The sequence below is a fragment of the Vigna unguiculata genome, chromosome 11, assembly GCF_004118075.2.
Source record: "Vigna unguiculata cultivar IT97K-499-35 chromosome 11, ASM411807v1, whole genome shotgun sequence".
Lineage (NCBI taxonomy): Eukaryota > Viridiplantae > Streptophyta > Magnoliopsida > Fabales > Fabaceae > Vigna > Vigna unguiculata.
The window spans coordinates 2,215,368-2,239,656 of record NC_040289.1 but is presented as its reverse complement, the minus strand read 5'-3'; the positions used below and the strand labels follow the sequence as shown (position 1 = coordinate 2,239,656).

Genomic DNA, 24,289 nt, shown 5'->3' with positions numbered 1-24,289 from the left:
AACTAGATAGGATACCATCACTACAAAAATATATGATACTTGTAATGGTTAAAATTAGAAATTCTTAAAATTAGAAATTCTAACTGTTAAACACGGCTACAAATGAAATTTTTGACAATTAAAATAATCACCAAATCTACACATGTCAAAAATGGGTTGTTACAAAAATATTCTAAATGCTGGTAAATTTGCTAGAAAAGAAACAAAAATTATTAGCAGTTAAAAATCACCACAAATATATTTCTAATCTCATTTTCATTTAGTATTTTCATACTGTTTAAAATTGTAACAAAATTTACTTTCATTTTTGACAATCAGATGAAATACAAAATCATCCAAAACGAAGAAAAAAATGGCGAAAAAATTTAGATAAGAAAGCTAGTAAGTAGAAAAGTGTGGTCTGATTTGTAGATAACAAGAAAAGTGTAAAGAAAAACCAAAAAAAAAAAATTATTTTGTTGTTTCTAATGAGGAGAGTTTATAATCAATATTGAAGGACCTACTCTTAGAACTGCAATAAATGACTCTCCTTCAGACAAAGTCATGCTATCAAATTATAACTTCAGTAGTTTTTACATTGAGCAACTACCTGGACATTAAAATCTCTTGCAACCAAGGGAATGACCTTAGATCCGAAATCATTTGCATTAGGATAACAGCCCCTCTGCAAATTTGTCATAAAACAAGAATGAAAACCACAATAATAATAAATTACAAGTAATTGCAGGTACCACAGTACTAGCCTTTATATAATACTTTTGAAAGTTCTTTTTTTCTTTTTTATTTGCCCCTAGTTGCAAATTTATGTTTTCGAATCAACCAAGCGTATAATAAAGAAAGCCCCATTCATTGTCATACCAAAAGACAAGATTCACAAAGATGTTTTTAAATGAAATTCCAGCTTTTGCATAAAAAACTATTGACCTGCCATGTATATGGTGGATCACTTAATAAGCTTCATTATACAACACTAAAGCCTTCTTCATGAAAAAATGGCATACTATAGCTATATGAACTAGTAATTGTCAACCTTAATTATTGAATTCTACAGCTAAATCTAAAATCAAACATGGTTATCTTTGGCATACTAATTTATTAACTTGTGGAATCATCACCTATTGTCACCAACAAAATCAGTAGACACAACATCATCTTTTGCATATACAAGGATTCCCTTCATACTTCCCTTAGATGCTTCCCTGTGAAGAAAAATGGATACATGTGATGAGGATTCATTGAATGTGTTGCATCTCAAAATATAAACAAAAATTCAGGTTTTCCAATCTAGAAAATTTGGTTTATTCTCACTTCACAGCAGCTTTTATCTCATCACAACTAGCTCCTTTCTTACGTCTAACAATGAGGTCAACCAAATCAACTTTCTCCTGTTAAAATGCGCAATAACTAGAATCAAATAACGTGGTTATCATGTGCATTAATGACATTGTCGGTTTTACATTTACTCTTAATCTAACATGCTCATGCAAATCATGTTCTTAATCGTAATCATGGACTTGGAGCAATGTTGATAAACAAATATTATCGCTTGAAACAAACACTTGGACATCCTGATCTAGGCACTAACCTTGCTAATTTTGAGAACACTCAGAAGCTGATTTTTGTATTCCAGCCACCACTGTGTTCAATCTGGTTTATAACATGCAGCATTGTTGCAGTGGCCAAAATAGAAGGAAGGCGCCCAACAAATCCCGAATCTACCCATAAGAAAACATAGAAGACCTAATGATGAGAAAATCAATACAATAACATCTTCAGTCATTCTTTGCACTGATGGAAAAGTTAAAAGTCTTAAGTAAACTCAATAATGGTATCTGAAATAGTGAGGGTCATAGTCATTATTCTTAAATGCTTACCCAAAAGCACAGACAAAAGAAGATGCTCTCAGCGCCTGAGAAACTTCCAGTGAAGATGAGTTTTCAATCCGAGCCTTCTTATGATGTGATCTAGAAATGAGGGTGGACAGCACCAGCAGCTCCATTCTCTGAATAGTCTTTGCCTCAAACACATACTTAGTCTCCTGCACCTAACTATGTGAATCATAAGTCGTTTCCCCTCAAAACCATCTTGTGAAAGAAACCACAAAGCACATTGTTGGTTACTAAAAAAGCTTCCAAAATCATAATATCAATCAAGAAAGAGGGGAAACCATTTCGGTATCTTTCCCTGCAATCCAGTTCTACGCAATAACAGCACACCAAATTTGTTGTTAGACTAAAACCAAGATTTAAGAAATTTAACCAACCTTTAAAATACACTTGAATTACATAACAACCAAAAATGAAAATAAAAAAGTCGTATAACATTTCAAACAAATCTAAAAGAAAAAGAAAATTCCCCAATCACTGAGATGCAAGTATATTGTTTGGTTCCCAAAGTTTCCTTCTTCAAAAAGGCAATGCACATCTCTTATCAGAAATTTGGAGTTGGGTTAGTTACATTGTGAAAGACCAACTCCTTCTCCTAAACCCAATCCCTGTTGGGTTTAACACAATCACAAGGAAGCATAATTCCATGAATCTAAAATCCCACCACTTTAAAAACAAACTCAATTTAAACATCTACACTAATTAAGCAACAAAATCAATTCAATAAGCTAGAAATGCAGCAACCCAGATTCCAAAAAAACAAAAATTTCATGCGGAATCAATCAATGACATCCAAAGGTTCAATGTCCTCTAACCCCTTAAAAGCTCCTGAAACTTCAAAAATCCTATCAACAATAATGATTCAACCAAACCGCAGTTTTGGAGGCAAAGAGCAAACTAGCCCCGAGAACCTTCACGGTTGTTTTCTGCCACTCACTGTACTCTTGCCGATTAGTAAAATCCGAAGCCTTGGGTTGCTGCAGAACCCAAGCGGAACCACCACAAACTCATTCCTTCTTGCAACCTACAACGAACATACACTCAATTAAACTTCAATGAATATTGATTCATCTATCGAGCAATTCAACACACGCAACATTTAAGAACAAGTTAACTAGCCCTTCACGAATATGTTCAATCGAGCACGTGTTAGTTATACTTGGATTGAAGTAACAATCACACGAAAAAACCTGAGAGAATCCAATAGCAGATAAAAGGATTTTGAACTCTGACCAACCGCAATTACAGTCGCATCCCTCTGCAATTTCTCGCAACATCAAGCAGCGTGGCGAGTCTCCCACCTTGCGGCAATGTCTCTCCTTGTAGCAATTCATCTCCCTGCTCAACTGGCTGTCCAGCCTCGGCTCCTCGTAGAACATGTAGTCCGCCGTATGGACGGGGCACGTGTTCACGCCGCGCACAGCTGTGTCGACCGCCTCCGCTAGCTAGCGGCGATGTTGGGAGTTGGCACCGGAAAAGAGCAGCATTTGGCGATTGGAGGCAGTGAGCAAGTGGTCGAGTAGGGTGAAGAACATGACGACGAAGATCAACACAAGAAAGAGGAACACGCCATATTGAACCTGACTTGGGGCAATTTTGATTTTGAAGAAAGTCATGCATATACATACAGAAGACAATGGCAAAAAATATTTTGACAGTTAAAATAAAGGTTAAATCATTCCATAGGTCCCCATTTTTGTAGCGAAATCTCAAGTAGGTCCCCCATTTTTATTTGACTCAATTGAGTCTCTATTTTTGAAAATTCGTTGCAATTGGTTCCTTTCCGCCGTTACTGGTGCTAATTATGTGCCACGTGTCAGCACGTGGTTTTTTTGACTTTTTTTTAATTTTTTTTAATTTTTTTTTAATTTTTTTTTAATTTTTATTTTTTTTTTTAATTTTTTTAAAAAAAAAATAAAATTGCCACGTGTCAATCTGACATTGTGCCACGTGGCAGAGACAGTGTGATGTGGCAGTGGCAGTGCCACGTGTCAATATTGAATATGAAAAGTCTCAATATAGTCCCTGTATTTATTATTTTGTCTCAATTTGGTCCCAACTTTTTTAAAACTGAATCAATTTTATTCCTATATCAGATTTAATTTTTATATAAATTTACAATGGTATTTTTATTATAATTGATATTTTTAACAAAATTAAATTTATTTAAATGTGTATTTTGTACTAATATTTATTTAAATTTTATTTTAAATATTTATATATCCATAATTTATAGATAAATGTTAGAGTTGCTTTAAAAATAAAAACTTTATAAATTCAAATATAAAATTTAAAAAAAAAATTATAACAATTCTAACATTTGTCTATAAATTATGGATATATAAATATTTGAAACAATATTTAAATAAAGTTCAATACAAAATATACATTTAAATAAACTTAATTTTGTTAAAAATATCAATTATAATAAAAAGACCATTGTAAATTTATATAAAAATTAAATCTGATATAGGTATAAAATTGATTCAGTTTTTAAAAAATTGGGACCAAATTGAGACAAAATAATAAATACAGGGACTATATTGAGACTTTTCACATCCAATATTGACACGTGGCACTGCCACTGCCACATCACACTGTCTCTGCCACGTGGCACAATGTCAGATTGACACGTGGCAATTTTAAATTTTTTTAAAAAAATTATAAAAAAAAATTAAAAATTAAAAAAAAAATTAAAAAAAAAATTAAAAAAAGTCAAAAAAACCACGTGCTGACACGTGGCACATAAATTAACACCGTTACTGGTCAACTAACGAAAAGGAACCAATTGCATCGAATTTTCAAAAATAGGGACTCAATTGAGTCAAATAAAAATGGAGGGACCTACTTGAGATTTCGCTACAAAAATGGGGACCTATGGAATGATTTAACCTAAAATAAATTAACAGAAATAAAAAAAAATCAGCAATTTATTTAACAGCTACAAAATAATGGATACCTTTTTCTAGTTCATTCCTGTGATGCACGGGAAATAATTTTATCGAGTGGGTAAATCAATTTTGTTGAGTATTTATATTTTTAAATTAAAAGTGTAATGTGATAGGATTAGTTAAAAAAAAATTATTTAATTTCATGGGTTTAGTCAATACTTTTACGGAAAAAATTAAATACACTTATAAAGTTTAAACTAGATATGTTTTTTTAAGACCCAATATTTTCTGTCCTAAATTAAAAGGGTTGTCCCATGTAAGTTGGGCCTAAGGGTTGGCCCAAAGGGAAACTAATCCTAGTCTGCCCTAATGTGTACGCTTTCACTCTTTCAGAAATCAGCCGTCATCCCCCTTGATCTCACAGCATGCTCTGTTAGGGTTTCGTCCTAAGCCTTCTGAACTAGCTCTGAACCAGTTCCTACTTCACGTAAGTGCCCCTTTCTAGATCGTATGAGTTCCATTGCTTTTCCTTTGTATTTCACAGTTAGGGTTTCGTATTAATCCGCCCCTTTGTTCCGTGTACCTTCTATTTTCAGCTCATTAGTTTGTTCCTAGACCTGCAGTGCTTGCGGTCGTGTTGTTGAGGTTTTGTTAACCCTTTCTAGGTACGGGAAGTTAGGGATTTCGAGTGTATGTTGCTTGTAGCTTGTTCTTGAGTTTGCTTTATGTTTGTATGGATTGACCACTATTTGGTTGTGCGTGGGATGCTTGGTGTGAATGGTTGGTTTGGAAAACGCATCTGCTGCAGGTGAGACCAGGGCGAGAACTGGTAATCTCGCCCAGGCGATTCGGACTCTCCTAAGCGAGTCTGGCAGAGGCTCGCCCAAACCTTTTTTCGCCAAAGGACGCCCAGGCGGCCAACTCATGGTTTTGAGCGAGCGAACAACTCGCCCAGGCGAGCTCTCGCCTCAGCGAGATCCCGCGATGTTTCCTGTTCTGTTTTTTAGCCCTCGCCTAGGTGAAGGGGGACTCGCCTGAGCGAGATTTTCTCGCCTGAGCGAGACCCTCCAGCCTGAGCGAGGGGCTGGGCGAGGCAGTGCGTGGTTTGGTTGATTGGTTGCTCTTGGATGATTGGTATTGTTTGGGTATGATTGATATGATGAGAAATATATATAATGGATTGTTGTGTATGTGAGACATAATTCATGAACGGTGAACGATGGATATTGTGGGAACTTGGCATGCGAAATAAATGAGTGGGTTGGGATTAAATGGACATGGTATTGATATGAGATTAGGCCCTATATTCATGGGGTGGAAATGACCAGTGGTATGGATTCAACATGGGATATGAATGAGGAATTATGTTCAGAGGATTGGTATGAAATTGTAAGCATGATTAGTGTTCTCCCATTTCATGATTTATGATTTTTGGTCCGTGTCAGTGTGTAATTCCTTGGAGTCTCTAGGTGAGACCTCCGGGGTTGCGCTTCAGTGGTCTGGACGTAATTCCATGGCCCCTGTTAGTGGGTGCCTATGGTGGTGCTCCATCTGTATAATTAGGTAAGGATTCAAGGTAAGGTTGTATCCTGACGCTCTAAGGGGTCGGTTAGTCTCACCTAGAGCGGACTGACTCCTGTGGTGAGGGTAGCAGATGGCTTAAAATTCATTAAGGGCTAACCTTGTGGTGAGGGAAAACTGATTCATTGTAACATAGCTTGGGGGTGAGCAGAGGTATCCACCACAAGTGCAAGCATCCGCTGAATCCGACCAAGTTATACGTATCCAGATGAGTCGAGTTGTGTCGTAGTGTATTGCCTGAGGAGTCATAACATGCTTGTCTGAGGCGAATGTATGATTGTGTAAATATAATTGAATGTATGGATGAATTCTTTTGTGCTCTAGCTTACCCTACTTTTATTTGTTGTGTGTTCTGCTGTGTGGTACTCTCTTTTGCGATGATCATCAACTTGTTGGTGTGAGCAGAGGCGAGGAACACTCATGGACAACAGGGAGGTGATAATTCCGCTGCATAGTCCGCGTGGATTGGACTTTAGTTTCTTTTGGGCTTTTCTTTAGGGTTATGGCCCATGTATCTGTTGTTCTTGGATTTATATACATTTAGTAAAACTGTTATCCTGTTTATGTTGGCATCGTGGTGTTCCTAATTTTTTAGGGGTGGCGTTAAGGACCCCAGGACTGCGTTGTTATACTATTTATGTGTGGCGTTTCTTTTAATTATGCATATTAATTAAATGGGACGTTACATTTATGGTATCAGAGCAGTTCGTCCTGAGGATGACCTGAGGTTGTGGGTTTGTCATGCCTCGCAGGCGTAAGTTGTCAAGTCTAGTCGGGTTTGTCAGTGAAACCAAAAGTTGTAAGAACAGAAAACACCTTGATAGAGTAATGAGGGTGCACACTCATGACTATATTAAAGGTTGTTTTCCTTTCTTAATTCTAATGGTTTGGGGAAAGGAGGGTGACAGACAAAAAGGGTTCGTTGTCTGTAAGTGATAGACTGTTGCTTTGAATGATCTAGTTGTCTTGCCGGGCCTCTGTGCTTTGTGTCTAGTGTCTACGAAGATAAGGGAATCCAAATTCAATGTCAACTTGGTCTGCTCACCTTTACAAGTGTTAGATGGGGCCTTTGAGACAATGTCTTACCTCAGAGATAGGAAGTTGATGTATGATATATCTAATTGGACAAGGAAAGCTAAGTCTTGGATTAATAAACTGGAGAAGATGCTAGAGTTACAAACATAACGATTGGTCAGAGGGAGCTTTAGAGATAGACTCTTGGAAACAGATACTACAAGTTTTCTAAAAGGAGTTGAATCCAAAGGTTAAGAATACTAAGGGGTATTAGTGCATGCAAGTGCCACATCGGTTGAAGAAATCAAGCTGATTCTACATTCCGACAAGGTTGAAGTTCAGAGTCATGCAAATGCATACAGTGTTTGGAGAAATGTCATTGAATATAGTCATATGGCCACACCTAGTGCTTCTTGGAGTAGTGGAAGAGGGAAATCGGCAAATTCTAGGCTGCAGAAAGTGGAGAGATTGCTTAGCAACGAGCAAGCTAAGAAAAGAAGAGATCGTGAAGTGCAAAGAGATGACGAACCTCTAGTGAGAGGCTGAAATGGATAAGAGATTCATACTAGAATTAACAGTCAGCAGGTGGAGAGAGGTCTTTTCCACTTCGTTAGTGGGATGTTTCAAGGAAAAGTAGTTCCTATGAACAAGTCATTCGACCTTGGGTATAAAGTGGAAGGTTTCACGCACCAGAAGGAAGGGCACACCTTTAAAGGTTATTCTCGTATGGAAGGACAACCCAACTGAGGTCAGAGCACAATGATGGAGGGAATGAAAAGAAAAGTTTTAAGTAGTTGACATGGTGCCTGCGATGGTTGATGCTAAAGTTGTTAGCACGAATAAATCTCATCCAGAGATGCACCTTACGAAGAGATGCTTGGACTAAGGGCCGGTTTTCTTGGGATCGTGTACTCCTTGATGTCGCCAGTATGGTAAATGAGTCATGGTTGTCTTTAAGAAGGAACTGAGGTTGAGACGATGGTTTTTGCTACAATTACGACCAAGTGGAGACCCACTCGGGGGTGTGATGATCAAAGTATTTAAATTCAAAGCCAATTTGAATTATTTCCTTTACAAGGTTGGGACATGATCTCAAGAGTGAATTAGTTGTTTTCTTAATCTCATTCTTAGGAGATATGATCTCCAACGAAGTAGTATCCTTTGATTCGAAGAGATATGTTAGTGGTGGTGTAATAAGTGTGGATCATGTTGGAAGGTGGGGGCAGGGTGTCATGTGAATTAGAGTTATACGACAAAGGCAAGCGAAAAATAGACGCAAGGTATCTCAGTGGTAGAAGAGTTATAGAATCGTCCTGAAGTAAACATTAGAATTTTCGCTTTGGAGTGGTGAAACTCCCTTTTGCATTTGGGTCTGAAGTCGAACTTGTGCTGATAGTTTCTAATTGGAGGCTTTATGCTAAGATTGTGAAATAAGAGAAACAAGTGAAAGAGTTGTTGGAGACATAATGGTATAAACTTAGTATGATCACCAGGATGACTGCGAGTTTAGTGAAGTGGTGGTGTCAAACCGTTCAAGAAGAGTATTGACTAAGATTGGGGTGACTAATGAGGAATATGGTTTTAAAAGGGTAGATACGTTGTTGAGAAAATGGAGCGGTAAGGCTATCGAAAGAGGAGTTTAAGGGGTTCTGCAAGTTTGATAGGGGTCTCGAGGAAGATTTCTCAACAATGATTGCTTCCTTGTCATGACAGACATGAAAGGATCATTATTTGGAGTAAACAAGCAAGTGAGCTTGGGTATGGATCAAAGTAGCGCAGTGGGATGGTGACAGATGATGCTTATAAATGGTAAGAGGTGCGCGAGAAAAACTATCTTATTCAAGACCTAGAGACCACTACGAAGACCCGTTCTTTAAAACCATTAAACGTTTCGTCCTAGTGAGTATCGGGTAAAAGTGTGCAATGATCATTCAGAGTTGGAAGTGTAGGGTTGCACCGAGGGAGTTGGACCAAAGAAATGAGAGGTGGTTGAATTATGTTTTCAAGTTAGTGTACCAACCTTGAAGTAAGGAAGTAAGGGTAGGTGTTTATTTCTAGAAGAGAATTCAAGATATAGGCTCGATAGGGTAAGGGTTGGCGGAGAAGTAAGTGTCTACGCCGGGAGGAGGAGATGTGAAGAGATTTCCTTGGTCTAGTTATTCGACTAGGACAAGTAAGTTTCTTAAAGAGGTGAGGAAAAAGCCAAATCGGACAATCTTAATTCGAGGTGTATCGTAGGGTTGCTTGGTGCAAACCAGACTTGGGATTTGGAGTCAATGGAAGTTATGATACTGTGGGTTGGTGGAATGATGGTTACGAGTTGAGGGATAAAAAATGAGGATAGGAGACCAAAACAATATGGCGATGGAATCAGTTGAGAGTTTTAAATTGGAAATGGAATAACTCGGTAGGGGACTTTGTTGCCTTGGTTGAAGCCAACAAAGGAAGTAAGATGTTATGAGTATCGTTATGCGTAAAAGGGGTCAAGAGTGTTGATGGTGAAGCAGTAGGCTAGAACTAAAAAATGATCAAGTCAGTGGAGTGAGGCATAAAGGAGTAACCAAGGTGATGGGAAGTGATAACGAACATGCTTTAGTTTGAGACTTTGATAAAACCTACAAGAGGTAGTGGAGAGCATATGGTAGACGAGTCGGTCTATCAAATACAAGTTGGTTGGGTAGGTAAGGAGGAGCATCCCAGTTCTAAGGTTGCAGGTTGGAAGTTACTTCGAGAGTAATGACTAAACCAATCAACACGGTTGAACACATATCGCTTAGCATAGAGGCAAAGTTTCTAGTGACTATAGGTGTTGGAGTCGTTTCTTTCATCATGTCTAAGCGGTGGTTGTCAAACGAAATGGGGGAAAAACATAGTTTCCTTCCCATCTCATCGATGAATTTTCGAGGTCGAAAATTTTTGTTGTTGGGGAGAATGTAAGACCCAATATTTTCTGTCCTAAATTAAAAGGGCTGCCCCATGTGAGTTGGGCCTAAGGATTGGCCCAAAGGGAAACTGATCCTAGTCTGCCCTAATGTGTACGCTTTCACTCTTTCAGAAATCAGCCGTCATCCCCCTTGCTCTCACAGGACGCTCTGCTAGTGTTTCGTCCTAAGCCTTCACGAACTAGCTCTGAACCAGTTCCTACTCCACGTAAGTGCCCCTTTCTAGATCGTATGAGTTCCATTGCTTTTCCTTTGTATTTCACAGTTAGGGTTTCATATTAATCCGCCCCTTTGTTCCGTGTACATTTTGTTTTCAACTCATTAGTCCGTTCCTAGAGCTGCAGTGCTCGTGGTCGTGCTATCGAGGTTCTGTTAACCCTTTCCAGGTACGGGAAGTTAGGAATTTCGAGTGTATGTTGCTTGTAGCTTGTTCTTGAGTTTGCTTTATGTTTGTATGGATTGACCACTATTTGGTTGTGCGTGGGATGCTTAGTGTGAATGGTTGGTTTGGAAAACGCATCTGCTGCAGGTGAGACCAGGGCGAGAACTGGTAATCTCGCCCAGGCGAGTCGGACTCGTCTAAGCGAGTCTGGCAGAGGCTCGCCCAAACCTTTTTTCACCAAAGGTCGCCCAGGCGGCCAGCTCATGGTTTTGAGCGAGCGAACAACTCACCCAAGCGAGAGGGGTTTCGCCTAAGCGAGATCCCGCGATGTTTCCTGTTCTGTTTTTTAGCCCTCGCCTAGGCGAAGGGGGACTTGCCTGAGCGAGACCCTCAAGCCTGAGCGAGGGGCTGGGCGAGGCAGTGCGTGGTTTGGTTGATTGGTTGCTCTTGGATGATTGGTATTGTTTGGGTATGATTGATATGATGAGAAATATGTATAATGGATTGCTATGTATGCGAGACATAATTCATGAACGGTGAACGATGGATATTGTGGGAACTTGGCATGTGAAATAAATGAGTGGGTTGGAATTAAAGGGACATGGTATTGATATGAGATGAGGCCCTATATTCATGGGGTGGAAATGACCAGTGGTATGGATTCAACATGGGATATGAATGAGGAATTATGTTCAGAGGATTGGTATGAAATTGTAAGCATGATTAGTGTTCTCTCATTTCTTGATTTATGATTTTTGGTCCGTGTCAGTGTGTAATTCCTTGGAGTCTCTAGGTGAGACCTCCGGGATTGTGCTTCAGTGGTCTGGACGTAATTCCATGGCCCCTGTTAGTGGGTGCCTATGGTGGTGCCCCATCTGTATAATTAGGTAAGGATTCAAGGTAAGGTTGTATCCTGACGCTCTAAGGGGTCGGTTAGTCTTACCTAGAGCGGACTGACTCCTGTGGTGAGGGTAGCAAGAGGCCTGAAATTCATTAAGGGCTAACCTTGTGGTGAGGGAAAACTGATTCATTGTAACATAGCTCGGGGGTGAGCAGAGGTATCCACCACAAGTGCAAGTATCCGCTGAATCCGACCAAGTTATACGTATCCGGATGAGTCGAGTCGTGTCGTAGTGTATTGCCTGAGGAGTCATAACATGCTTGTCTGAGACGAATGTATGATTGTGTAAATATAACTGAATGTATGGATGAATTCTTTTGTGCTCTAGCTTACCCTACTTTTATTTGTTGTGTGTTCTTCTTTGTGGTACTCTCTTTTGCGATGATCATCAACTTGTTGGTGTGAGCAGAGGCGAGGAACACCCATGGACAACAGGGAGGTGATAATTCCGCTGCATAGTCCGTGTGGATTGGACTTTAGTTTCTTTTGGGCTTTTCTTTAGGGCTATGGCCCATGTATCTATTGTTCTTGGATTTACATACATTTAGTAAAATTGTTATCCTGTTTATGTTGGCATCGTGGTGTGCCTAATTTTGTAGGGGTGACATTAAGGATCCCAGGACTGCGTTGTTATACTATTTATGTGTGGCGTTTCTTTTAATTATGTATATTAATTAAATAGGACATTACATTTTTCTTAATATCTTCATTCTAATATTTAAACTTATGTCATCAATATTGGTTGTTAGGCTACTACGAAAAATATAATTTATTTTAGTTAAAAATAAGATAATTTAATTAAGAAAAGATTTAATTAAATTTTTGTAATAAATTTGTGTATTTTTAATTGAGTTCTCTTTGATCTATTGGGTCATCAAAATAGTTATATTTTTCAATTAAGCGTATTTTTATTTAATTTTTACACCAATCGGGTGACATAATATTTTTCTCTATCATGTTACTTATATACACATATAAAGAGATATAAGACTTTATAGTTAATATAAAATTAATATTATGTTATTGTAAAAGTACAATGACTTGTTATAATTCTCATTAGAATCGTGTTGAATAATGAGACAATTATATTTTATGTTTGTGTTACATACATGATAGTTTCACATTATTTAAAAATTGTCAGTTCCTTTTACTTTTTATTTATTAAAATACTTTTTAAAGATAAAACTATGACGTTTTTAAAACATACAATACTTCCGATATTATATTTTCAAGGACTACCACATAGCTTTAAGCTTATTTGGGCTAATTACAAACTACCCATTAGAAGTGTAGTGGCGAAATATTTGCAATAACTTATGTTCTAGATGCAATTTATGAAAGCTACACACACACAATGAACCATCTTTTCTAGACACGATTAGAAGCCATGCTTAGTCTAACACGATAAGTACTTTTATGGACAATGTTATCGATTTCATGCAAGTACAATGTACTTTCATGAAATTAATCTTAGTTTCTATTATCGTCATGTGTCTAATGAGAAAATAAATCAACTTGTCCTACCTTAATTTTTTTGAGCGGATCCCAAACTGCTGAGAGGATTAACTTCAAAGAGGAAATTAGGATATTTAACAAATAGTTCGTTGAAAATGGTGCAGGTAGAATATTAAACATATGGCGTAAAAACTAGTTTTGTTTTTGTGAGATCGAGTAGGTGTAAAGGATTCATAACCATCAAGGGTAAGTGGAGCGAGAAGAACCGCCCATTAATTGTAGTGAATATATATCCTCACGCGGATCTAACAAACGAAGAACAATGTGTCAAGAAATAACTATAGTATTGCTATCAAAAAAGAAAAAAAAAATACTAGCCATTAAAATTTACTTTTATTTTATGATATTTTATCATATTTTAACAATTACAAACCGTTACAAAAATATATCATATTTTGATGATTAAAAATTGTCACAAAATATATTATTTTTTACATTTGAAAACCATCAAAAAATATATTATACTTTGACGGTTAAAATCTATCACAAAATATATCATATTTTAATTAAGAATTACAAAAAAAAAATATTATTTAAACTGTAAACTGTCTACACAAGCTCTAATGGACTAAGAATGACAAAAAATTTACTCAAAAATTAACATCTAACAAGACTTCTAAAATTCAATACATAAAACTTAAAAACTCTACTAGAATGGTTAAGAAATTGCAATTGTACTAGACTAACTTAAGAAACTAAAAAGAAACTATCCTAACAAGTTTACAATGATAAATTCTAATTAAGAAACAACTCAATTTACAAAACTACCCAAAAACTCTTACAAGAAACAATCTTGTAAATACTTTGAAATTCTTTATTATTGTTATCATAGCAAGCAAGGAGGAAGGCACCATAAACTCTTACCAGACATGTCACTATTTCATTTTAATCCCACTATAAGAGAAGGGATTACAATAACGGTATATCTAAACCTCATGGACATAGTCTTCTTCATTCATGATGATACAAAAGAAGAATAACATAAGCCACATCACATTAAAAAGTACACTTCATTCATTCATACAGTTACAAAGAGTATAAGAAAAAGAAATAATAAAAAATTAATACTTGCTTGACCTGCTCATAAGACATAATGCTCATAAAACATAATGTTGATCTCTTGGCAAGCGTACAAATAATCTACTGTAGTATAATAATTTTTAAGTAAGAGAGTCGATCCCACGAGGAACAAATTCAATTAAAATAGATAATTATCTCAATCAACATATATACAAAAATATTCATTTGAATTATCATTGATTATAATACTAAGTTTGCATATAAATAATACAATAAATGCAAAAAATTTAGAAAAACTTCAGTAAGAGAAATTAGAATTGAATTTCATATATCTTACTTGTCTGTAATCAGGATAAATATAAATATACAACATCTGAATTTACCAATATTGATGCAACACCCAAAAATCATTTATATTGATTCCTCACGTATAAAATTCATAAGATTAGTCCCCTAAATATTGATTCCTTACATATTCAACAAATTAATTCAACATTATGTTCAAGGGTTATAAGCAATTGATATATTGAAATCTATTCCTAGCATCACAATACATCAAGTATCATTATTGATATCAAATTTTTAGAAACACTTTCGAGTCAGATCTAAAAATCACAATCAAGAATTTATTGATCAGATAGAATCAAGAATTAAGAGCAGAACAATAATACCAATATTGAGTAGAAACAAAAATGCTATATATAAATATCACAATATTACATTCAAGTTTGAATCGATTACATTCATTCCCAAGAGAAGAGATTAGCCATGCATGATAGCTATTAAAATCCTAAGAGCTAAGAAGAAAATCCCAGAAACTATGGATCATGTGTTGTTCGTCCTTCTCGAGCTTGATTCCCTGTTTCGTTCCAACCTTTTTGTTCCTTATGAACTTAGGGAATATATATACTGCACGAGCTCTCGCTTAAGCTAGTTGAGTCTCGCTTGGGTGAGAATGTACTTCATGTTGAAAAAAGGTACTCGCTTAACCAAAAATATTCTCGCTTAAGCGAGAATGATGCAAGCTTTACTATCCTGTGCTCGAACTCTCGCTTGAGCGAGAGTGCTTCTCGCTTAGGCGAGAATGATAGCAATTGTCTCGCTTGGGGGGATTATTTTGTTTTGAACGAGATTACTCTGGTTTGAGCGAGATTAATTTGATTTGAGCGAACTGTGGCACAAGTTCTTCCCCTTTTGTATCTGTTTCTTGATTTCTCCTTTACTTTTCTTAAGTTCTTTCCTCATCTACTTTAGTTTACCTGAATAATACACAAAAATAAGGATCAAATGATTTCTTTCAAGTAGAAACTTGGAAACATATGATTGAAACTCATTGTTCCTAGATAAGAGAAAATCAAATATCATATAAACAAAAATTACAAATAGAAATGCCAGAACTCCTTATGAAAATTACTGTTTTTTGACACTTATCACATAATAGTTGATGTTTCAACAACAATAAGATCTTCGACAACAAATAAGTCATCTAGCAAGACTCCTGAAGCATAAACATAAAAACATAGCACATTACGGTCAGTCCAACTTTTGAAGTTATAAAGTAATAAGATGATTAAATTATCATATATTAAAACTAAAAGTATATACATATATATTTACTATAAACAATTACAACAAATATAAATCTAGTAAATACTTCAGATGAAACCTTAAAGTTAAAGTTAAAGTATATAGATTAAAGTTAAAATTCCAACGTTGTTTCCTAGGGTTTCAAGGGAAAGAAAAAGTGAACCGAAAATAAAAAACCTAAGGGCGCAAAATCTTGATAGAGGTACTTACTTGTTGCGACCATCTAGAAAACGGCGTTGACGTAATTGATAGAGTGGTCATACTAAAGCGCTTCAGTGGCAATGAAGCCAGTAACGACGAAGCCACATGGCACGGTTCTGGAGGACATGAAATTCGTCGTCATTGTCGTTGAGACTAAAGGAAGTAGCATCCTCATCGTCGCTGAAATCAGAATCGTTGCCCTCTCCATTGAATGAAAGCAGAATTGGAATTGTGGGTTTACGTCATCTTAAAACCAAATGTAATTGGTTAACATCTCACAAAATTTAGAAAAATTTTGTGACGGTTAAAAAAATTAATCCAAAATAAAATTATTTATAGTAGTTTTCTTAACCGCTAAAAAAAGACCGTTAGTAAAAAATATTTTTTGTAGTGTTGTCGCAGCAAGACATTAACTCAATAAGAGAATATGAGACAATTTTTATCCTCCAACTTATATAAAATAATTTAGGTTATTTTCTTGTTTAGTTTATTTTTAGGTTATACTTTATTTAAAATTTTCTACATTTCAGGTTTTGGTTTGAACCAAAATCAAATATATTTAAAAAATGGTTAAATATGTCTTTGACCACTTAACTTTCAATGAAATTGAAAGTACTCATTCTTCGAAATTTTACCACAATTTAGTTTCTCACTTTTAGAGATGTGTGGATTTAGTTATTTTAACCAAATTGGTTATTAAGTTTATTTAACATTTTAAATGTGTTTTATGATAGCAATTGAATTGTTTACGCATTTAACTTATTTCCATTTTAATGTTAGCTGAAAAACGTATTTGAAACGTCAGGTATATTTAATAAAATTTACGCACTTTTAAAAATGAAGGATTAAATTGATTTAAAATTTTGAAAAAGAGCTAATTCTAAATTTTAATTAAACTTAAGGACAAAAAAATATTTAATACCTAAAGATATAAAATATATCATACCGTGCGTTGATCGACATAAATTTTACATTTTATTCTTTAAAAACAATGCAATTATTTAGTAGGATGCATTTAAGTCTGACAAAAATATGAAATTTCTACGTTGAACTTTCGATCAAACATAAATTTATGTCTCTTGGAAGTATTATCTGACAAATAAAAAAAACGATAAAAATGAATATTACGTGATAGTGTTTTTTCTTTTTTTTTTTTTTTTTTGCCTATTATGAAATTAGTTGCATTGCATCAGTTTGTTATAATCTAATTATACATGGGAAGTGTTGCAGTTATATTATATTTTAAGTCCAAGTCAATTTCTCCTTTGTCCAATACTATATGGTGTTTTCGAATATACATTCACACAACGTTAGAATATTTGGATGTATTTATCTGTTAGTTTGTGATTGAAATTGACCATTATTATTTGTTTAGGCCTTCAAAGAAAATTTATGCTCAGCAACCTTAAAATAAAGCAATCATTCATATATAAAATAGCTCATTCCCCTCATTTAATCAGAATATACTACTGCCACTATCTGCATTTTCAGAATCATCTTTAAGCAATTATGTTTTATTTTACTGCAAATCAATTTCCTTTTGTCCTATACAATATGGTGTTTTCAATTATACGGGATGTTACATTATTTTGGTTTGTTTATTTGATTAGTTAGCCACCGAAATTGACCATTATTATTGATTCATTGTTATCTTCTTCTTTTTTTCTTTATGGACAAAGTATATATATATATATATATATATATATATATATATATATATATATATATATATATATATATATATATATATATTCATCAACCTTAAAACCTATTACTGTTATTTACATATCACTGCACCGAGTCAAAGACACAAGCTACCTTTCAAATTTGTTAGTTCCATTCATCCACTTCGTTTCCTATTCTCACCATGACAGCAGAAATGGTTACCGGTGCTCTTGTTTCTGCTTTCCTCGAAAGGACTATTGACACTTTGGCTTCCCGTTTTATGGACATATTTCGTGCAAGAAAACACAAGAAGAAACAACTCAGCGACTTGAAGATGAAGCTCTTTACCATTGATGTTGTGGCTTATGATGCAGAACAAAAGCAATTCACGGATCCACGTGTGAGAGATTGGCTTCTCAGGGCCAAAGATGTTGTGTTTGATGCAGAAGATCTCTTGGATGAAATAGATTATGAACTGCTCACAAACCAAGTGGTGGAAGCTGAGTCTCAAAGTGCTACTAAGAAGGTATGGAATTCCCTCAAATCTTCTTTTGTCAGTTTCTTTGAAAACGAAATAGAATCCAAGATGGATCAAGTCATTGAGGACCTAGAAGATCTTGCAACCCAAAGCGATTTTCTAGGTTTGAAAAAGGCCAGTGGTGCTGGCATTGGATCAGGATCGGGTAGTAAATTAACTTATACATCTTTGCCAAATGAAACTGTTATCTATGGTAGAGATGATGACAAAGAATTTGTTTTCAATTGGCTCACATCTGACACGGATAACAAGTTATCTATACTTTCTATTGTGGGCATGGGTGGGTTGGGTAAGACCTCACTTGCCCAACATGTATTCAATGACCCAAGGCTTGAAGCTAAATTTGATATTAAAGCTTGGATCAGTGTTCCACAGGAATTTGATGTTCTCAATGTATCTAGAGCAATTCTTGACACAATTACTGGTTCAACTGAACATAGCATGCAACAGGAAGTGATTCAGAGAAAATTGAAAGAAAAAATTATGGGGAAGAAATTTCTTCTCATTTTAGATGACGTTTGGAACGAAAAACGATCTAAATGGGAAGATGTGCAGAAGCCCCTAACTTTCGGAGGCCAAGGCAGTAGGATCCTTGTCACTACACGGAGTGAGAAGGTTGTTGCTACCATGCGATCAGAAAAGCACCTCCTGCAGGTATTAAAAGAAGATTATTGCTGGGACTTGTTCGCAAAACATGCATTCCAAAGTTATAATCCACAAACAGATCCAGACTTCGTGGAGATTGGTAAGAACATAGTTAAAAAATGTAATGCGCTTCCTTTGGCCCTGAAAACAACGGGGAGTCTATTACACAACAAGTCATCTCTTTGGGAATGGGAAAGCATTATGAAAAGTGAGATATGGGATTTTTCAGAAAATGAAAGTGATATACTCCCAGCATTAAGATTGAGTTGTCTCCACCTTCCTTCACATTTGAAGAAATGCTTCGCTTTTTGCGCCATGTTTCCCAAAGGTTATAGGTTTGACAAGGATCTTTTAATTCAACTATGGATGGCTGAAATGTTTCTAGAAAGCCCTCTAAAGGAAAAGAGCCCAGAAGAAGTTGGCGAACAATATTTCAATGATCTGGTATCTTGGTCTTTTTTTCAACTATCCGGCGACGACGAAGAAAACTATTTTATCATGCATGACCTTCTAAATGATTTGGCAAAGTACGTCAGTGAGGACATCTGCATCAGGTTAGGATTTGATGAACCAAAAGGGATATCCAATATTACTCGTCATTGTTCATTTTCAACTGCTAAATTCTTTTTTGATGGGTTTGGGAGTTCGATTAATACTCAAAAGTTGCGTACATTTATACAAACAGATTGGAGAACAAACTTTCCTTTTCCTCTTCGCTCTTGGCATTGCACGACGTCAATAGATGACTTGTTTTCCAAATTCAAGTCGATACGTGTCCTGTATTTGTCTCATTGTACAAACCTTAGAGAGGTGCCTAAATCTGTAGGAAATCTTAAGCATTTTCGCTCATTAGATCTCTCCCATACTGACATAGAAAAACTACCTGACTCAATGAGTTTACTCTATAAGTTGCAAATACTGAAGTTGAATAAGTGTGAAAAACTAAAGGAGCTTCCCTCATATTTGCATGAACTTGATAATTTGCGTTGTCTTGAATTGGTAAACACTGGAGTGAAAAATGTGCCAGCGCATTTGGGAAAGATGAAGAATGTCCAAGTATTAATGAGTCCGTTTTACGTTGAGAAAAGTAAGGAATTCAGTATTCAACAATTAGGAGACCTCAATCTTCATGGGAGTCTAACAATTGATGAATTGCAGAATATCGAGAATCCTTCGTATGCATTAGAAGCAAATTTGAAGAGCAAAGCACACCTTGTTGAATTGGTGTTAAATTGGAATTTTATTGAAAACTCCTCTGTTGATTCAGCAAAAGCTGGGGATGTAATTGAGAACCTACGACCTTCAAAATACTTGAAGAAGTTGGCTATAAAGAACTATGTCGGTAACCAACTTCCAAATTGGTTACTCAATAATTCATTACTAAACATGGTGTCCTTAGTGTTGCGCAGATGTAAATCTTGCCAACGTTTTCCTCCTCTTGGTCTTTTGCCATTTCTGAAGAACCTAGAGATTTCAGGGTTTGAAGAGATAGTGAATATTGATGCCGATTTTCATGGTAACAACTCTTCTTCATTCAAATCCCTTGAAAGATTAGAGTTTTCATCTATGAGTCAATGGGAAAAGTGGGACTGCCAAGATGTTACAGGTGCTTTTCCACGTTTGCATTATTTTTCTATAAGTTCTTGTCCCAAGCTGAAAGGACACCTTCCAGAGTTTGTTGCTTTAAAAACTCTAAGAGTGATTCGTTGCGAACATGTAGAAGCTTTGATTGTTTTTGCTATAGAATTACGACTACAAGACTGTGGGAAGCTGCAGTTGGAGTTGTCTACAACGAATAAACTCAGAATGGGTGGGCACACCATGGAAGCATCAATGGTGAAAACTGTTGGGCACATCATATTCAACACTTCTCTTGAATACTTGAGCATTTATTCACCCTTGAAGTCAATCAGTGATGATTGTGTCTCTCTAAGGACCTTTCCACTACATTTCTTCCCAAAACTCAAGAACCTTTACCTCGGAGGGTTTTGTAATCTGCAGAGGATTTCACAGCATGAACCTCATAATCATCTCAAGGATCTGAAAATCAAAAATTGCCCTAAATTTGAATCATTTCCCGAAAACATGCATAGGATGTCTCTATGGGAGCTATGGATAGAAGAGTGTCCAAAACTTGAGTCGTTTCCTAACGGAGGTTTGCCATCAAATCTAAGTTTCATGGATCTCAAGGATTGCTCCAAACTTATTGGCTCACTCAGAGGAGCTTTCAGAGACAATCCTTCTCTGAGATGCTTGTGGATTGAAAAAGTGGATGCAAAATCTTTTCCTGATGAAGGTTTGCTGCCATGCTCTCTTGTTTCTCTAACCATCTTGGATTTTCCAAATCTAGAAAAATTGGACCACAAGGGCCTCTATCAACTCTCATCTCTTGAAAAACTCGGTCTTTGGAACTGCCCCAACCTCCAACACTTACCAGAGGAGGGTCTTCCCATATCAATTTCACGTCTTCAAATACGCAATTGTCCATTGTTAAAAGAGCGGTGCCAGGAAGAAGGAGGCGAAGACTGGCAAAAAATTGCTCACATTCAAGACCTGGAGATACAAGAGTGATGTTGTTTGTTTTGAATAATGATGCATTTGCTCTACTACTTGAATCTTGTTTTTCTTTAGAATGTGTATCAACTACCTTAGCCCTGAGATAGCTTCTAACGATTCACCCCACTCATCAATTTTTAGATGTTTAAAGTAAAGATCAATCCTCTCTTTGGGACTAAAATTGATTTATACGTAACTTTATAATAACCAATTTTCTTTTATTTTATTGTGGAATATTATATAACTATTTTTGATAAAATAATATTACAATACAATAAAATGTAAATTTAACTTTCAGATAATATCGTTGGTCACATCTTAAAATTATTAAAGTGAGTTTAGGCATTTTTAACACAATGCAAAAGATTATTAAAGCACAGACATACATTAACGTCGGCTTGGAGCAGCACAAATGTCACTTAATGTTAACCTGTCACCCTCCGACATCAAAATCTGCATAATACTACACTAAACGAGAATATTTTATATATATATATATATATAATATATATATATATATATATATATATATATATATATATATTTCACATATTATAAATCATATCAAATATTAAAAAATGACATTCATACATAATGAAGTTGTATTACTTTTTTAATGATTAAAGAATTCATCACCTCTACCAGAATACATTATCTAGACCCTAAGACTGTATTTTTTTGGATGGATGTACTATTTACAAGGAATAAGAAGAGATTATTAGAAGGTAAGTAGTGTGTTGTTTGGGAGGTGATACAAGGTGATGGGAAGAGATGAATAAAGGAATGGACTGAGAATTCAATCTTACCATCTATAGTGACATTAGAGGGTGACACAGTTGGATGTACCAAATTACTCTTCGTTATTTAATTTTTGTTACATGTGATTTAGCGGTTAAAATAAATACATGTGGTGGTTTTAGTTCACTTTCTTAATTTTATGTTAACGGAAATAATAATTTATTATGGTTATAATAAAAAATTATTACTTCTAAAATTACTATTAAAAAGAAAAAAAGGTTTCCATATAAATTAATTATGTTTCATCTTATATATTAAATTTATTTTTATACAAAATATATTGTATTATTCATTTTTTATAAATATTTTTTTATAAAATAATTTTAAATTATTTATATATAATTTTATATTACCTATAACGATAAGGACATTTTGATAATCTAACTTTTTTTTTCTATTAAAAGTTTTTTTTAATATATCACATAAGTCAATTCAGTTACAAACTTTCACAGACTTCACTCTCTAATCCACTATAAAATCACCTCTGAATCACTTAAAAGAAACAACACAAACTTCACTTTCTAATCCTTTCGATCACTTTTCTCCCTCTCCCTCTAATCATTCCTCTCAAAAGAACACAACCTAAGACAAGAGTGGACAACATATCTATTGGAAAGATGGAGTTGATACCACTAGTATTAAAACTTTTGTCAAAAACTTTGTTGGATAAAAATTTCATGATGAAACTTTTTATTTTGTGTTATTTGTATTAGTTTAGAATACTTTAGTGTTATTAGATATAACTGTAAGTTCATATATGTGTTGGAAATATTTAGAAACTATTTTGAAATTTTGTTGATTTTCAGGTATAGGAATGTTGTAAATACAAAATTTAGAAAAGAAAAACAACAACAAATTGTTTGATATCTGGTAGTACCTTAACAGTCGGGTAAAGTAAACCTCGATGTCATTTGAGGTCTGGCAAGGCACTACCAGACGTCAAACAACGATGTTTTCTCACACCATTTAACATGAAAATTGACCTGTGCAGCCTCTAGCGTTGATGTTGGATAACGTAGACTCTCCTGACTTTGACCCCGATATTAATTAACATTTGCATTGTTTTTTAATTATAATTTTGACGTTACCCAATAAGATATCAATGTTTGAAGAGACGTCATAGACTAAAAATAGCATCATTAAAAACTTTTTTGTGTTATTGATGAACAAACAAATTATATGAAAGAACAATAATAGTAATAATAGGGTTTAAGAGAAACGGAAAGAAAAATCAGAAATGTTACCCTCATCACTAATGCCACAGCAACACATAAGTAAAGGAAAAGTGAAAGATGAAGCAGATATGTAAATGAATTTTAATTTAGTAAAAAAATCCTTATCTCGATGCCACGAACATACCGCCATCACAATAAAAAAGTTACGCAAACCATTAACATCAACAAAATAGGTACAGAACCATGGTTTTAAATTTTCTTTTGGGGATTTATCGACATTTATTGATGATGCAGAAAATTGCAGTCAAATTTGGTCTATTTGAACGCAATTGCAGTCACAATCACAGTAAGTAAATAAAAAAACTCGCAGACAAATAAGACCACATCACATAAAACATTTAGAATATCAGAAGTTAGTTTCTCTAAAAAATAACAATAAACATGAATGAATCGAGAGCTTTATATGAAAGAAGGATACGTGAAAACTTTGTATCTACAAAAAAAATACAGTAGCACTTTTCGAAGAATGAGAAAGCTCAGATCAGTCAGTTTAAACGAAATAGAGAAGAATCGATCAGACTTAGGGTATTGTCAAAAATGATAGAAAAAAAATGAAACAAAGAAAAAATTGAGAGAAAAAAAGTTACCCGGAAACTTCATTGGTGAGTCCATTTGCAGGAACGGTGTCGTAAGGGTTTTTGAAGTTCTATGCGCCTCTTCTTCCTTTCTAATTTTTTTCTCCTGGAAAAAAGTTATCTTATTAGTTTTGCTTTGAATATACTTGATATATTTTTATTTTCATTATTTTTATTTTTATTTGTTTGAATATATATTTATTAGTTGTCCTTTTTTATTTCTTGATCGCTCTATAAGACTTATGTAAAAACGGATAATATAAAACTAATAAAATAATAACTAAGATTTTGTCATATATATATATATATATATATATATATATATATATATATATATATATATATATATATATATAT

General features: G+C 35.0%; 1 protein-coding gene and 1 long non-coding RNA gene across 5 annotated transcripts; one reads left to right on the top strand and one right to left on the bottom strand.

The window, feature by feature from the left end:
* Positions 1-530: 530 nt before the first annotated feature.
* LOC114169534 lies at positions 531-3,516 on the bottom strand. Of its 4 annotated transcripts, none has more exons than XR_003600949.1 (6): positions 3,120-3,516; positions 1,875-2,910; positions 1,586-1,740; positions 1,309-1,385; positions 1,116-1,199; positions 531-664 (listed from the first exon to the last, which is right to left on the bottom strand). It is a non-coding gene; the product is annotated as an uncharacterized LOC114169534 (long non-coding RNA). The 4 variants fall into 4 exon arrangements; XR_003600950.1 differs by having other exon boundaries at positions 1,586-1,715; positions 3,077-3,514; XR_003600947.1 differs by having other exon boundaries at positions 1,586-1,715; positions 3,120-3,514.
* Positions 3,517-17,700: 14,184 nt separating this feature from the next.
* On the top strand, positions 17,701-21,531 carry LOC114168546 (putative disease resistance protein At3g14460). Its single transcript, XM_028053419.1, has one exon. It carries the CDS (start codon positions 17,788-17,790, stop codon positions 21,337-21,339), a length of 3,552 nt encoding a protein of 1,183 aa, XP_027909220.1. The 5' UTR covers positions 17,701-17,787; the 3' UTR covers positions 21,340-21,531.
* The last annotated feature ends 2,758 nt before the right edge of the window (positions 21,532-24,289 follow it).

Excerpts from the sequence above, each read along its gene's own strand:
- LOC114168546 (XM_028053419.1), top strand. The coding sequence starts at position 17,788 with ATGACAGCAGAAATGGTTACCGGTGCTCTTGTTTCTGCTTTCCTCGAA.